At 46.0% G+C, this 17,137-nt stretch overlaps 1 protein-coding gene across 1 annotated transcript in view; it reads left to right on the top strand.

Annotated features, from left to right (window-relative positions):
• The window catches only part of TMC2 (transmembrane channel like 2), a 67,559-nt gene that overhangs the window by 14,376 nt on the left and 36,046 nt on the right, over positions 1 to 17,137 (top strand). Inside the window, exons 3-7 of the mRNA XM_077767050.1 lie at positions 111 to 263; positions 9,616 to 9,706; positions 13,509 to 13,590; positions 13,949 to 14,055; positions 15,537 to 15,635. Coding sequence (XP_077623176.1) covers positions 111 to 263; positions 9,616 to 9,706; positions 13,509 to 13,590; positions 13,949 to 14,055; positions 15,537 to 15,635 — 532 coding nt within the window. The remainder of the gene's footprint in view (positions 1 to 110; positions 264 to 9,615; positions 9,707 to 13,508; positions 13,591 to 13,948; positions 14,056 to 15,536; positions 15,636 to 17,137) is intronic.

Here is a 17,137-nt window from a genome sequence, read left to right as displayed (position 1 = left end):
CGACCCCCCTCCGCCCGCCTTGCCCATGGGCTCGCCTACATTCCACAGAGCGCCTGAAGACGCTTGCCAACTTCTCACTCTCTGCCACTCTGCCCTGGCTCTGCCTCCAGATCACCCTCCTTGGCCTCCAGCGCCTCTAGGCGGGAGTCTCTGTCAGAGGAGGAACTGGCCCGGATCCTGGAGCAGGTGGAAGACAAGAAGAAGCTCATTGCCACCATGCGGAACAAGCCATGGCCCATGGCGAAGAAGCTTACGGAGCTCAGGTGAGCAGGTGGCAGTCAGCCAGGGCCTCTTGATGCTCTTGAGCATCAAGAGGCCCAGAGTCCCTTCCCCCTCTCCGCCCCAAGAGGGCTTGACAAGGAGGATTCACCCTCCCACTCTGCTTTGGTCTCTTCTATCCCCAGCACAAGCATAGCACCTTGGGGGTTGGGGGGTTAGCACCGAGACAAGTGTGAGTAGCGACTGTTATTGACTGAGGCCCCGCTGTTGGCCAGCACTGAGTAGGGTCTAGCAGGAGAGACAGAGGATCATGACGCTCTGGCCTATACCCAACCCTTCCGCTGCCTGGCATCCTTTCTGTCCCATTTCCCTTTCCTTTCATCCAGTGGCTTCTGCACCTCCCTCACCACCCAACACAGACATGCCTTCCTTGGGCGGCTTTCTGTGACCCACCCTGCCCACCTCGACAGGTTCAGAGCTCCCTTTGCGTTCTCTGGGCCCCAGAACCTCTTTGTGTGCAGCACACTCTCACTCGGTGCGCGGAGAACAGGGAGGGGGTCTGTCTCAGCTGCTTTCGAGTCCCGAATGCCTGACACAGGGCCCAGCTTGAGACGATGCCCCATGAATATTGGGCCTCCTCTTCCCCAACCCCCTGCCCCCAACTCCTGGTTTCAGCTCAGCTCTTCTCCCGTTTCCACATGAAAGGCTGGCCCACCAAGCGTCGTGTGAGTCTCCCGTCTGTGCCGTAGTTTTGAGATAAGGCCTGGAGTCACTGTTTTACTGGTTTTCTTCTAAAAAAAAAAAAAAAAGAAAGAAACCCATCTAATACTACCATTTCCTCCCCAAGTTCCCACTTGGTTTTTCTGCCACAGGGCTGAGGGATCACGCCCCTTGTCCTTCCGTCTTCATAAAGCCATGTTCCCTGGCTCTTGTCACACCGGAGCTTCCAATCTGTCAACTGCGTCCCCCTTTATTACGTGGAACAATTTGGCAGCTGTATTTTGACACGGCCGGCCTCAATGTTTGCTCCCAAGAGGTGTAGGCAAGATGCCGGCCTATACACGGTGCCGACCCTGAGGGAGTTCTGGTAAACCGGCGTCCTCTACCCACCACAGGCAAATAATTACATGGTGCCTTAGGTGCCCACAGAAGAAGGGCCTCTATGGTGCATCCCGGCCAGTGCAGACCAACAGAACTTTGGGGGATGATGGGAACACTCTAAATCTGCACCTTTACTGCAGCCGCTAGCCATCTGTGGCTAGGAAGCCCTGGAAATGTAGTTAGTGTGACCGAGTAACTGAATTTTTCATTTTATTTTCATTTACTTAAATGAGATCATCCCATGTGGCCGGTGGCTGCTGTTTGGGTGACAGGTACAGGCCTCGGCAGTGGCTGTCTTCCTTCTCGGCCCCTTTTTCTAGTCTCTTCTCCCGAGTCCCTCAGGACCAGCTGCTTCTTCCTGTCAGGGGGTGCAGAACAGCCATCTGTCACTCTCACACAGCCTCACCCCCACTCAGGTGTCACCTGAGCACATCTTTTATTAACAGCGGAAAAAGAGCAACTGAGGTGCTCATAGAAATGAGATCTCTAGCCGGCTGGGAGGCTCAGGGACGGTGAACATCCCCAAGGGCCAGTTGGCTGCCCAGAGGAGAAGTGTGACGTCTCCTCCCGTCGGCGGACAGAGCTCCTGTCCCTGGTAGGGGTGGGAAGCGGCTAAGGCCAGGGAAATCAAACAGACCCATGCACCTGTCACTGCGGCACGTCTCCTCAGCCAACGCTGGCCTCTTCCCTTCACGATTCCCTCCTTCCTCTTCCCTCTCCCAAGACTCTTTATCCCAGACTCAAGTCTAAGGCTGGAGAGCTTCTGGGTCTCCAATCAGGCTGGTGCCTCTACTTAGAAGATCTTTGCTTTCTGCTGGCCCACCTGGCTAATTCCTACAGACCCTGTAAGACTCCAGCCCAGTGTGCCGTCTGCAGGGAGGTCCCCACTGCCCTCCCCACATTCCAGCTGAATTATCTACTGCCGCTTAGATCCCACGGCATGTGTCCTCACTCAACTGGGAGCTCTTGTATGCAGAGCTGTGTCTCATACACCTTTCAGTATTCTTTTTTTTTTGTATATACGGCCACCACTCACTGAGTGCTCCCTGGGTACCAGATGCTATTCTGAATCCTGGTATGTGTAACAACTCCTTTATTCCTTGTAACCACCCTGTGATGTAAGGACCTTTATTATTGTCCCCATTTTACCAATGAGCAAACTGAGACACAGAGCCATCCAGTAGTTTGCTCGAGCTTTACAAGGCAAGTTAAGTGGCCTGGCCAGTATTTGAATTCAAGAATCCTGGCTCTAGTACCTACACTCTTAATTTGTTTTCTTTGTTTGGTTATTTGTTTCATTTTTGAGAGAGCAAGCGGGGGAGGGCCAGAGAGAGAGGGAGACAGAGGATCCGAAGCAGGCTCCACACTGTCAGCGCAGAGCCTGATACAGGGCTCAAACTCAGAACCGTGAGATCATGACCTGAGCCTAAGTTGGACGGAGGCTTAACTGACTGAGCCACCCAGGTACCCCACCTATACTCTTAATTTGTAATCATTTGCCTGGGGTTACTGAACATTCTAGAATGCATCCCCTTGCCTCCTCTATGATTTCCTTTTCTGGTTGTGAGGTCTTCCATTGCAAATAGCATTCCCACACTACATCTTTTTCTTAGAAGCAATGGTGTGGGGACTCCGGTATCTGGCCCACTCAGGCAGCTGGTTGACCCAGGCATAGTCATGAGGATCGAAGCAGGATGGCGATGCATGAAGAACATCAGAGGTGAAGTTGGGCAAGGCTGTGTTCACACCTCTGCTGCATCCAGGTGGCTTTGGCTGGCTGTTCAGTACCATTCAGGATGATTCCTTCCCTGTAACACTCTGAGCCTCACTTTCCTCATTTACAAAATGGGAATAACAATATCTACCTTGCAGGGTTGTTCTGACAAATTCAAAAATATTAGGTGTCCAGCACATAGTGTGGACATTTGTTAAAGCTTAGACATCTTTTGTGTCAGACACTGTGCTGACCTCTGAGAGATGAGGATAGGGAGCAAAGATGAATCAGAGACGACATTACTTACGGCATCATTAATAGCACAAGATGGGCCGTGATGTTGGCCAAAGAGTTTCTAGAGCCCATGAGTCAGGGATGTTTGCTTTCACCATAGAATGAATTCGGTGTATCCCTCTGCTTTATCAGAATTCTGCCTGATACCTGAGAAAATTACCCAAACTGCTTGCTTTCTTTAGAGAAATCTGAAGAATTCCACTTCCGGGAAGACTGGCAGACATACTTTTCCCTATTCTTCCCACTAAGTACAAGTAAGACCCGTGACATGATCTGCAAAGCAAACATAAGACTCCGAAAGGTAGAGAGAAGAAGACAGTCTGGTTAAAGACCTCAGGACCAAAGCGTTGATAGGGCATTGAGTTTTGGGGTTTTCTTCTTGTCTTATATTTCCTAGACTGAATATGGGAGAAGCCAGCAACCCAGAAACACAGACAAAAACACCTCAAGAAAAATCTGCTCTCTAGTCAAAGGGCTAGGAGAGGGACAGTCTAGCAAGACAGAAAACTCCTCATTAATAACAATCCCACTCCAGCCAAGCCCCACACATAGAACAGCAGCCCCATCCCCACCCCAGCAGCAAATGCCAAGTGGAGAAGCCTAGATTTCCTCCCTTGTCAGGGTATAAATGGTGTCCCCAGTGTCCCCACCATTGGGTGGAGGTATTAGAGAAAGTTGAGTGGGGAACAGGGACTTTCATCCCCACTGGGCAGTAATGAAGTAATGAACCGTCCCTGTCCCTCTGGTGTCCGTGCAAGCCACATGGGGAGGCTGGACGTTCGCCACCACCTGACAGTAACAAGGCATCCGTCCTAGGCAGGAAGTTATGAGTAAAACCTGCTTGGGTGCCTGAATTCCCATTCCTGCTTAGTAGTCATGAAGAGTTCCTGCCCAGCCCAGGTGCCAAAGTAGGCCAAGGGAAGAACATGGACTTCCATCTGCAAAGTCCATATAAATAGATATGATATATATGAGAGTGTGTGTACACACACACACTTTATATTACATACTATATTATATGGTAATATATAGTAATAATTACATTATATGGTACTATATAGTCATACTTAGAGCAACTACTGAAAAGGGCATACGAGGAGAAAAATGGAATCCTAAAAGATGTTCAGAGAACCTGCAGGGAAAAAGAGAACAGAAATGAAAAACAAATAACAATCAGAAACAAAAAATAAAAAGGCAGGTTTAAACCCTAACATATCAACAATTACATTAAATGTAGGTGGTCTAAATATACCAATTAAAAGACAGATTGGCAGAGTAATTTTAAAAATGACTTAACTGCATACAGTCCGAGTCCATAAACTGACTTTAAATATGATGACCTATATAGGTTGAGAGTACAAAGATGGTAAAAAGACTTATACCATGCAAATGTTATCCAAAATAAAGCAGTAGAAGAGGCTATGTGAATATCAAATAAATTTGACTTCAGAGTGAAGAAAATTGACAGGGACACAAAGGAACATTATAGAATGATAAAAGGGTCAATCCACCAAGAGGAAGATGTAACAAACCTCAAAGTGTAAGCACCAAAGATAGCAGTGGCTTGGGTTCTACAGTATATTATCTCGGGATGTGTAATAAATTACCCCAAAACTTAGCAGTTTAAAACAATAATAAACATTTCCTATCTTCTATGGGTCAGAAATTCAGGAGCAGCTTAGCTGGACAGTTCTGACTTGGAGTCTCTCATAAGGTTGGGTTAAGATGTTGGACAGGGCTGCAGTCATGTGAAGGCTTAACTGGGGCTGGTGAATCTACTCCCAGGGTGGCTCACTCATGTGGATGACAAGTTGATGCTGGGTGTTAAAACAAACAAACAAAAAAAAAGTCCTCAGTTTTCCTTTGTAGGATACTTGAGTATCCTCATGACAGGGCACCTGGCTTCCCTCAGAAGAGTATGTATTTGAGGAGGAAGTCACAATACCCTTTATGTCCTCCTCTCAGAAGTCATAAATTGTCGGGGCACCTGGGTGGCTCAGTCGGTTAAGCGTCCAACTTCGGCTCAGGTCATGATCTCACAGTTCATGGGTTCGAGCCCTGCGTCGGGCTCTGTGCTGACAGCTCAGAGCCTGGAGCCTGCTTCAGATTCTGTGTCTCCCTCTCCCTCTGACCCTCCCCTGATCACGCTGTCTCTCTCGCTCTCTCTCAGAAATAAATAAAACATTTTAAAAATTTTTTTAAAAAAGGAAGTCATAAACTGTCACTTCTATCACATTCTAGTCATTGGAAACAAGTCACTAAGTCTGGCCCACATTCAAGGGGAGGAGAGTTTGGTTCTCCATTTTATTGTTTTGGGGTTTTTTTTGTTTTTGTTTTTGTTTTTGAGAGAGAGAGAGCAGGGGAGAGGGAGGGAGAGAATCCCAAGCAGGTTCCATACTCAGTGCGGAGCCTGGCATGAGGCTCGATCCCACAACCCTGGGATCATGACCTGAACTGAAATGAAGAGTCAGACACTCAACCGCAACTGAGCCACCCAGGCACCCCTGGTTCTCCATTTTAAAGGGAAGAATAATAATTTGGCAACATATTTTTAAACCACCACTTCTGGAAGCCAGGCATGCTCAGTTAGCCCCCCTGCCCTCAGATTGGCTCTAGAGCAGATGCCTCACCTGACTGCTCTGAATTTCCGCTTAGCGTGAGCTCAGCATTTATTTGACCCTTGTCTCCACAACTGAAAATGGAAATTGCTTGGGGACACAGAGAGACACCAAACCAGCATAGCCCAGACCACCTTTAACCTCTCTGCACCTCCAGCCCCTAACCACCTCCTTTTGACCTCCAAGTGCATCCTTCCCATTTCCAGGCATCTTCCAGATGTCAGGCTGGCTGATACTCTCTCCCAATGTCCCGCAAGGGACTGCAGAGCTCTATTGAGGATGTCATCAGACACAGAGCTGCCCTGTGTCTAGTTTTCCGCATCTATAAATTAAGTGTGGTATGGAATCTGAGCTCCTTCATCAAGGAAGAGTTTTTAGAGGTATATAATGTCTCCAAGAGTTGCCTTGGGTCAACTTCAGAGTGTTTCCGCCGTGGAAGGCCACATCTCTGAGCTCCTTGTCCAGGCACCTGGGAGAGCAGAGGGTTCCTCACCCCAGCCCCTCGAGTTTGGCAAAATCTCATCAGCTGCCCACCCCAGAAACTTCTGCTTTCTCAGAAGGAGGAAGGGTGACTGCCTGCTGAATGAAGTCGCTATGCTCACATTGCTGTGCATTCATACTTCCAATTCTCACATCCTCATCCCCATTTCTAGATGAAAAGTGCCACTCTGGGAGGCACAGAATCCTGCCTGGGGCTCCACTCTGGTACTGAAAGCCCCACAAAATACACCTCCTTTCCTCCCAGCAGCAATCGCTGCCTCTCCCCGCCCCAGCTCTGTTTTCCAAACTGGTTTGGGCCATGTTATTTCCAAGGAGGGTGGATTCTGAAGCACTGTCTGTGGTGTGACTGAGCCTGAAAGCCCTTTCCTCCATAACTTCCTCTTCTGCTGAGTGTTGGAGGGGCCTAAGGGGCTCATCATCACTTCCAGGAGTGATCCAGGCCCCGTGAAGCTTCCTAAGAACAAACGGGTCCCTCCTTTCTTGCCCTGTCACTGCATTTACCACCCACCATCTGATGAGAGGAAAAAGAGGCAAGTTCCTGCGAAGTTCCTGTTTCAAAGGACACTTGGTGACAAGGAGGGGACAGAAGCATCTTACAAAAGTAAGATTTGCAACAATTAGGAAGGGCAGGGCAAGAGCGAGTGGTTTCCATAAACCAAATCCTCTCTGGTAAGGAAGATCACGAGAGCCTGGATTACAGGTAACAGGTGTATAGGAGTTTGCTGCAAAAGTTAGTTACTCTTTATATCCCTTTACAGGACCCAGGAAAGCTTGCTGTGTCCATCAGCCTTCTTAAACTAGATGGGTTCTTTACTGAGAACGGCCCTCAGAGTTTGCACCCAGTGCTGGGCAGGGCCCTCTCTTCTCCTGGGTGCTCTCCGGGGATCTAGACACAGAGTCTGGACATCAAGAAGAGAAGCATTTGCCGCCGGGCTCAATGGTTCAGGCGCAAGAGCTGGCTCTTACTTTTCGAGAATTCTCATTTGAAGTCCCCAAACCTTAAAGGCTGGCACATTCAGAGTCACAAATTCCAAGTGCTTACAAGCCTCTTGCTCAGTGTAAGATACAAGAAGAGAACAGAAATACACATTTTTTGAAAACATTTTTTTTGTGTCGTGGCTATGTTGGTAGCCCTGGACATGTCCTGCCCAGGGGGCCACAGGGAGCTACTGTCATTACAGAGCCTGACTCTCACGCAGACAGGGTTTTGACCCCGGGGCTCAGGAGCTAGACAGTCAGCCTCATTAGTTTGAGACGTCGGAAAGAATAAAAACCAGCTTCAGGACTGACCTGAGGTTAGAATGTGACTTTGACTCTTGTCACCTGCCCACACCTGCGCTGTGGAGGTGGGGTAGGGATTCTTCCAGCCACCCTGCGATGGACTTTCTTCCTCATCTGTTTGTGCGGATCTATCTGGTGGCTGCTGACANCATAGAAGAGGCCTGATTTGTAGCCTTTGCTGATCTCCCTGGTCTAAATACTCCCACTGTGGCCAATTTCAAGCTACCTCCAGCTTAACAGCTGGTTGGTCAAGTTCCTGAATATTTAACAGTCAGGTCCCAGGAGCCAGTTCTGACTAGCACACCACCCAGAATACTTAGCAGACAAACTGATCTGTGTTTTTCGCATCCAACCTTCCCCAGATATTCACTCACTCATTCAACATTCATGCAGTCCACAAATGTGAATGCTGTATTCATTTCCTTTTTCTTTGTTGAAGTATAGTTGACATGCAATACTCTGTTAGTTTCAGGTGTACCGTGTAGGGATTCAACATTTATATACATTACGAAATGCTCACCATGGTAAGTCTGCCTACCATCTGTCACCATATTATTATGACTATACAATATTCTTGACTATATCCCCTAGGCTGCACTTTACATCCCTGTGATTTACTTATTTTATAACTGGAATCTTTTACCTCTTAATCCCCTTCATCTATTTTGCTGTATTTGTTTCTGTTGCTGCTGCAACACATTACCGCAAGTGTAACCGTTTCAAGACCACGCTCATCTATTTGTTCACAGGGCTGCTAGCTAGAAGTCCAGCATGGCGGGCATGGCTAGATTCTCTGCTCAAGGTCTCACCGGGCTAAAATCAAAGTAGTAGCCGGACTGAGGTGCCCATGTGGGGCTAGAGGTCCTCTGCCAAGCCCACTGGGTTTTAAGAGAATTCACTTCCTTCTCTTGCTTTCCTTTTTTTTTTTTTAATTTTTTTTAATGTTTTATTTATTTCTAGGAGAGAGAGAGAGAGACAGCGTGAGCAGGGGAGGGTCAGAGAGAGAGGGAGTCACAGACTGAAACAGGCTCCAGGCTCTGAGCTGGCAGTCAGCACAGAGCCCGATACGGGGCTCGAACCCACGAACCGCGAGGTCATGACCCAAGCGAAAGTCAGATGCTCAACCGACTAAGCCACCCAGGCACCCCCCTTCTCTTGCTTTCCATGTGGCGTCCTCTAGACGGGCCCCAGCAACAGAGGGTCAAGAATTCTCTTAATTCTAATTTCTCTGACTTCCCCTTCTGCCACATCTCTCTGATTCTTCTGCCTTCTTCTGTGTTTAAGGGCCTATGTGGTCACTCTGGGCCCTTCCAGAGAATCCAGGATAATCTCCCTATTTTATTTATTTATTTATTTATGTTTCCTTATTTTTGAGACAGAGACAGAGTGCTAGTGGGGGAGAGACAGAGAAGGAGACACAGAATTCAAAGTAGGCTCCAGGCTCTGAGCTGTCAGCACAGAGCCCGACACAGGGGTCGAACCCACAGACCAAGAGATCAGGACCTGAGCCGAAGTCAGAAGCTCAATCGACTGAGCCACCCAGGCGCCCTGAATCTCCCTATTTTAAATTAGGAATCTTAATTACATCAGCAAAGTCCCTTTTGCCATTCATGGATGTACCACCAGAGAGCAAAGGTCATGGGAGCCAAAACTCTGCCTGCAGGTGCCTACCAGGTACTAAGCACCATTCTTAGCATTTGGAAAACTTCAGTGAACGAAACAGACAAATGCCCTACCTTCATGGAGCTTACAGTCTAACTCGGGGTATAAAAACACTTAAGGCTTCCAGCCACATATACACTCTCAGAGTTCAGATTTCTTTCAGTTTGGGATTAATTGAAGTTCTGCCTCTACCCCCACCCCCACCCCTTTTTTTTTCCTAACCAGGGAGGCCCAAGAATTTGTGGAGAAGTATGAAGGAGCCTTAGGAAAGGGGAAAGGCAAGCGACTTTATGCCTACAGGATGCTGATGGCTAAGGTGGGTGGTACAGAGGCAGCAACCCCGGGGTAGGGCTTGCTCGGCCTCTGCATTCATGTCCAGCTCCCCCCAGAATCCTCCGCGTGAGGTCCAGCCGACCGTCCAGTTTGTCCAGGAAAGGAAACCAACTGTTTCCTGTCCATTTCTCTACATGTACCTGTGAGGACTTCAGTGTATCTGAGACTTGTTTCCTCTCCAGTGAGGAATTAAGCTCACAAAATTGATGAGGTTAAAACCACTGGGATCTTATTTTCCAAGCCCCAAATCAGGATGCTTCATTTGATAAGTCATCCATTTTTATGTAACACGCTGAGCGGGTCTTTTTCCCTGCATTCTCTGTTCATGGGTGTGTTTGAGTTTTAACTTTTCCTTGGGGCCATTTTGATATTCTTATTCTTCCCAAAACTCGATTATTTCATTAAGATCTTCATATGTATTACCAGGAGGTCGCAGATGGCAGTCACATAATTATTGGATCTACTTTTCTGTGTATGTTGGCTTTGAGTCTTTTTTATTTCTAATATTCTTTTTTCTCCTTTTGGTTAAAATTTTTTAGGTTTAGGGGCACCTGGGTGGCTCAGTCGGTTAAGCGTCCGACTTCAACTCAGGTCATAATCTCACGGTCCGCGGGTTCGAGCCCTGCGTCGGGCTCTGTGCTGACTGCCAGCTCAGAGCCTGGAGCCTGCTTCCAATTCTGTATCTCCCTCTCTCTGACCCTGCCCTGCTCACGCTGCCTCTCTCTCTCTCTCAGAAATAAATTTTAAAAAATGTTTTTTAATTGAAAAAATTTTTTAGGTTTATTTATTTATTTATTTTGAGAAAGAGAGACAGAGAGACAGAGAGAATCCCAACCAGGTTCTGCATGGTTAGGGTAGAGCCCGAGGCAGGGCTTGAACTCATGAACCATGAGATCATGACCTGATTTTTTTCTCCTTTTTCAATCTTATTTGCCTGGTAACTATCTTCGGGTCATTTTATTAATTTGATCTAGAGGCTATTTACCACTTAATAACTGCACACTTAGGTCTTCTTTTTTCCCCAGCTGAGGAATATGCTCTTCAAATAAATCTTTGCTAAATGATTCTGTTTAATTGTGTTTCCCTGCAAATAGTTCTAGTTCTTTCTTGGGAAAAGGATAGCTGCCCATCCTCTGTCTGTGTTTACCTTCCCTCATTATTTTAGATTCTTTGCTTCCTCTCTCTGCATTCTCAGAAATGTCTCAGGCTTATTCTCAATAGCATTGAGTCCATTTTCTTCTGTTTCAGTTATAGGCTTTATTACGTATAATGTTTACTCTCCTACAATTATTGGGCTTCTAGTTACCTTGCGATCCTTCCATGCTTCCCTTACATTCTTTTTAAAAACTTAAAGTATTATATTCTTTACTTAGAAACCGTATTTCTTGTATCCTATTGTGAATACGGACTCGTTTGTCAAAAATTAGTTATGTAGCCTGAAGGAAATGCTTTTCAAACATTGCAAAGAGGGCTGCCTGGGTGACTCAGTAGGTTAAGCATCTGACTTCAGCTCAGGTCCTGATCTCACAGTTGGTGAGTTCAAGCCCTGCATTGGGCTCTGTGCTGACAGCTCAGAGCCTGGGGCCTGCTTCGGATTCTGTGTCCCCCTCTCTCTCAGCCTCTTACAGGCTCATACTCTGTTTCTCTCTCCTTCAAAAATAAATAAACATTAAAAAATGGGGTTTGGTTTTTTTTTAATTACAAAGAGGTGTGTCCCCTTTCCTTGTACTGCAGTACTATTTCTCAGGCCTCGCTGGCTGTTTTAGTCATTCAGACCTGAATTTCCTGCGCAGGCAGGATAGCTTGCCGGTGTCTTATTTGCCCACTGTCTGAAAGCCTGTTTCTATACACAGCTGGAGACAAGCGCATCTCATCCCCAGTCCCGGGCTCTGAGAAAGGGAGCCAAGGTCTTCTCCTGACTGCATCCCATCCCAGTTTTCTGACTCTCTAAACCACCGAGGGATAAGAGCTTCACTACAGGCCTTCTCAGCCTCTGCTGAGATGTGTAGGGCATCGCTTTTCAGGCCGAGATGCCTACCTCCTTGAGGGGGCTGTCAGCTGGTTGCTAAATGATCAACTAACTGACAGGCCGTCCCCAGGGGCCCCCCTGAGCCACGTTCATTACCCCTATTGGCCCTCAGCCTTGCAAGTCTGTACCGATTTTATCAGCACCCCGACAGGGGATCTATCTCTCGGGGGAGGACTCCTATTAATAAAGCTTCTGAGACTGATAGGTAAAACCAGGTGACGGGTTATTAATTTACAAGAGAAATAACCAAGGACAGAACTGGAAAGGTGAGGTCCACATCAGCAGTGCCATTTATTTTCGATAGTAGAGTCACTTACATGGATGGCTAAACCATAATCCCAATTCTAATCTATTAATTTGCAGTGACAAAACACTCACTGCCTTTGAAACCGAAATCCTCACAGCCCAGGTGATGGGCAATGCTTTCCTTAGAGACAGACGTCTGTAGAAAGCCAATTAAACCAAAGATTAATTTTTTTAGTGTTTATTCATGTTTGAGAGAGAGAGAGGTAGGAGAGGGGCAGAGAGAGGGAGACAGAGGATCCATGTTGACAGCAGAAAGCTGGATGCGGGGCTTGAACTCACAAACCGCAAGATCATGACCTGTGCTGAAGTCAGAGGCTTAACCAGCTGAGCCGCCCAGGCGCCTCAAGACAAAGATGAATTTTGAGTGTGGAATCAAAGCTCAGGAAGGCAGATAAAGCCATGGGACTGGGGTGCCCAGTGTCCACCATCTGCTACCCCCTTCTGTCTTGGGGGGTATCTTTGTCATTGTTCTCAACCAGGCTTTTGCTTACAGGTCCTCTTCTCTATGACATCTGCACCCCCCACCCTCTTCCACAGGTGGTTTCCTTCCTTCTATAGCAATCATCCCATCGAGTTATGGTCAAAGCCTGCAGGTCTAGAAACTCGTCTGATTCCTTCAGATAAATTTCCTTTAGGATCCTTTGGATCCTTTAGTGAATTTACACGAGAGAACTCATTTCCTTCATGCACATGCTCTTAGGAGACCTTTATAATAATGGAAACTGATCTTAGAGTCTTCTCCTCCTACCTCCTTGTCTGTTTTCTCTGAGTTGTTGTTTTTGTTGTCGTTGTTCAATTCCAAATGGGTTCATTTCTGGAAAGAGGGGTTGTTGGAGAGCAGCGCCTTGAGAGTTAACAAATTTTCACCCAACCAGCAGCCAGACAGCTACTCAAGTTTCTCACTAGTAGGAACTCTGAGTGTTGGAGCTGGAAATAGACCATGGAGAGAAGCAAAATGCCTCCCTAACTCCTTTCAGAAAAAAACAAAAACACGAACAAAGAAACAGGCTGTTATTTCACTGGGAGAAGAATGGAAGCTGTGGTTTGAGGTTCTACCAATTGTACCAGCACTGCATTTGAGTGACAGTTCCTATCAGATTTAGACACTTGACTGTCTGTCACATGCGAGTTTGAGAGCCACGAGAGTTCTTTTTTCCCTTCAATTTTTGTTTTAAGATAAAAAAAAAGGTGTATCAGAGACTGCTAACCCGATTTGATCCCCCAAACCAGACATCATATACAGAATTCCTAAATTGGTATATACACTGTCCAAACTTGACATTTTACCAGCGCCACAGACAAACACAAGGCATTATGTTGTCCTGGTTTCTCTCATACTCGCTCCTGACTTTGGTGGTGACCTGTCAGCATCAACGCCCCCTCCAGTGTGTCCCTCCAGACCCCAAGGCGAGATGTTAATGAACTGAGTGCGTTACCTGTTTAATTTCAGAAGTGGGTCAAGTTTAAGAGAGACTTTGATAATTTCAAGACTCAATGTATACCCTGGGAAATGAAGATCAAGGACATCGAAAGTGAGTATTTTGGTGTCAGTGTTTGCAGTTTGTTTGCTAGAATTTTCCAAGGGCTTGGATTGTGTTCGTGGCCAACTGATCAGATCACTTCACATTGTATTGGGAAAGAGAATGGGCTTTGCACTAGTCAGACCAAGATTTAAACTGTGTTTCTTCACTTTCTGATCGTGGGAGTTGAGGTAGAGTGGTTAATCCCACAGAGCCTCAGGTTATTTATCTGGAAAAAGAAAATGGAGATCAGAACATCTGTTCCACAGCTGATGGGAAAACTGAATCCATCACACACACAAAGTGCTCAGTAGTGCTAACGCCCTCTCCTTCTGCAGCGCTTAAATCCCACCATCTTTTCTCTCCCCAGGTCACTTTGGTTCCTCGGTGGCTTCGTATTTTATCTTTCTCCGGTGGATGTATGGAGTTAACCTCGTCCTTTTCGGCTTAATCTTTGGTCTCGTTATAATCCCAGAGGTAGGACAAGAGTTTCCTGTATCTTTAGATAATGTTGAGGCTTATGGTGACACTGTCCTCATTAACCAAATACTCTCTGTTTTCAGTCATTCTGATTTTTTAATTCACTACTGCCATCAACTGCGCAGATAGTTCAGGACAAAGAATGGAACCAAATACTTCTGCTTCTAAATTAAGAAGTGGACCCTACACTTTTCTTTTGTTTTTACCTTCAGTGGAGAACTAATATCTTAATAAGTTTTTTCTTTTACTCTGAAAAAAAAAGAGAATGGATTCTATCATAATTTATTACAAAAAAAACCCACAAACAAACAATAAAAACAACAACAGAAAAACAAACTCTCACGAGGCACCTGGGTGGCTCATTCAATTGAGTGTCGGACTCTTGGTTTCAGCTCAGGTCATGATCTCACAGTTTGTGGGTTCAAGCCCCGTGTCAGGCTCTGTGCTGGCAGTGAGAAGTCTGCTTGGGATTCTTTCTGCCCCTCCCCTGCTTGTGCTCACTCTCTCTCAATTATAAAAAATGAAATAAACTTTAAAAACAAAATAAAACAAAACCTTCACATTTAAATAGCACTCCTTCCTTCTCCCAGATAAAACCTTATTACAGATGTAAGTACATCCTTACCTATAGATGAGTAATGGAGCGACAAAAACAGAATAAGCAAATGATGTAAAGACACACAGTAAGTTTGTAGTGAATGAGATCCCAGGTCTCCAGAGTATTGGCTTGGTATCCAATTTAACAAATTAGAAGGGAAATTTAACAAATTAGAAGATTTCTGTGAGGAATACCATCCAGCATTACAGGACCAATATATGACTACATAAACAAGATGACTTATTCTTGGAAGGGAAACTTAATATCATAAAAAAAAAAAAGCCAATTCTTCCTAAATCAATATGTAAATTTCATACAATTCTGATTTTTTTTTAGAATTAAGGGTGCAAATACAGGCATATATATTAGGGTATTAATAACAGAACTAGATACATGTGAAGAACTAGCAACATCCTGATGTCCAACAAAAGGTTATTTGTTAAGGAAGTTTATGATAGATGCATGTGATTAGATATTTTGAAGTCATTTTATTTTGAGACTCTACATGCCATACAGAATTGGTCATAAAACAATGAAACAATATTAAGCTAAATAACCATACCATTACATATACATATGTAACACATATAACATATGTATATATAACTCAAACAACTGCAAGGAAATATACGAATATCTAACCGTCATTATCTTTGGGATGTGAAGGTGACAAGGAATTTTTTCAACTCTCTCCTGCACTTTTTCACATTTTCTCCAATGAGTATGTGATAGCTCTAAATCCGGAGAAGTGATTCATGTCATCTAAGGGAGAAAATGAGTATGTCCTGCTCTGAGAAGGGAAATATTTCCCCGTATATGAATGCCTCCCTGTGTTTGTATCTTCTCCACGCCTCATCATGTCATTCTGTCCCTTCACAAGGTGCTAATGGGCGTGCCCTATGGAAGTATTCCCAGGAAGACAGTGCCTCGGGCTGAGGAGGAAAGAGCCATGGATTTCTCTGTGCTTTGGGATTTTGAGGTACCATCACCAATAAGCCAGCGTGCCTCTATTATGTGGTTGTGAGGCCTAAAGATTGCATGGATGCGTGTGAAATATTGCATTTAACCGTTGGAAAACCAGTGCTTTACTCAAATGGGATCCCCCACTATGCAAAATGAGCTAATCAACTATGTCCTCCTAGGTCCCCTTCCTGGGTCCTTTCTCCAGCTACACACTGCCCCCCTCTCTCTACCAGATCCATGTAAGTGATCTTACAGGATAGTTTTCTCTCCCCACACCCACATTAAGACTCCAGGGCTCTTCGCCAGTTCAGCTGTTCCCAAGCTTTACGTGGCGTCCTCCACTGAATATCTTACCTGTTCCTCAAATTCAGTGCCTCTCCAGCCACACCCACATCACTTTTCCCCTTCTCCTTTATTGGAACCACCATATATCCAAACATCCAGCTGTGACACATGAAAGTCATCGTACACTTCGCCCTCTTCCTCACCACCGCCCCCCCACAACCAATCAACCGCTAAACCTGAGCCTTTCTACTAAACCTTTCTTGACTTGGTCTCCCTTTCCGCATCCCCCTTGCCTCTTCTTCAAATAATGTCCCCACAGTACCAGGACCATGTCAGAATCTTCTACCTCTACTCCCTGCTTTGACTGGGCTCTTAAAATCTCCATTCCCTCTGCTGCCAGAGTGATCTTTCTGAAATGTAAACCTGACCCTGTCCCTTCCCTACCTTGGATATTCACCTGTCCTTGCTCCCAAATGGAATAAAATCCGGTGTTTTGAATCAGGTTGATGAAAGAACGGCTCACCGTCTGGCCGCTCCCTCCATCTCCAGCTCCATTTCTATCTCAGGCCTCACACTTGACGTTCTTGTTTTTGTCAAGTTTGGGGGAAGTCCCCGAACGCATCACATACCAGTGCCTCCCTGCTTGGGACACTGCTTGGAACACCCTTCCCTCCTTTATGAATCCCCTCACCTCCATGCCTCTGGGGGGGCTTGGTCTGTAGCTACAGGGAGTTCCTGAGGCTGGGAGGCCTGGCTGTGATGGTTCAGGCAACAGGTCATTGCTGCTGCTGTCCTTCACGTTCCTGGGCAGGTCCAGGACCTCTCAGGTATGTGCGGAAGTGAGTTGGAGTATTTTTCTAAGACATTTGGAATAAGTGCGTTCCAAATAACTACTACACAACTCTTATATACTACTACTACTGTGTACTACCTAAGGATTTCCTTTATTCTTTTTTTTCCCTTTATTTATTTTTGAGAGAGAGAGAGAGAGAGAGATTGAGCACACACGGGGAAGGGGCAGAGAGAGGGAGACAGAGGACCCAAAACCGACTCCATGCTGTGAGTGCAGAGCCTGATGCATGGCTCAAACTCATGAACTACTCATGAACCATGAGATCATGACCTGAGTCAAAATTAAGAGTCAGCCACTTAACTGACTGGGCCACCCAGGCTCCCCTATTTTTTTTTAAGTTTATTTATTTATTTTGAGAGAGCAAGAGGGAGAGAGCACTG

Source organism: Crocuta crocuta, unplaced genomic scaffold, assembly GCF_008692635.1.
Source record: "Crocuta crocuta isolate KB4526 unplaced genomic scaffold, BGI_CrCroc_1.0 scaffold15, whole genome shotgun sequence".
Taxonomy (NCBI): Eukaryota; Metazoa; Chordata; class Mammalia; order Carnivora; family Hyaenidae; genus Crocuta; species Crocuta crocuta.
This window is presented reverse-complemented; position numbering and strand designations above follow the sequence as displayed.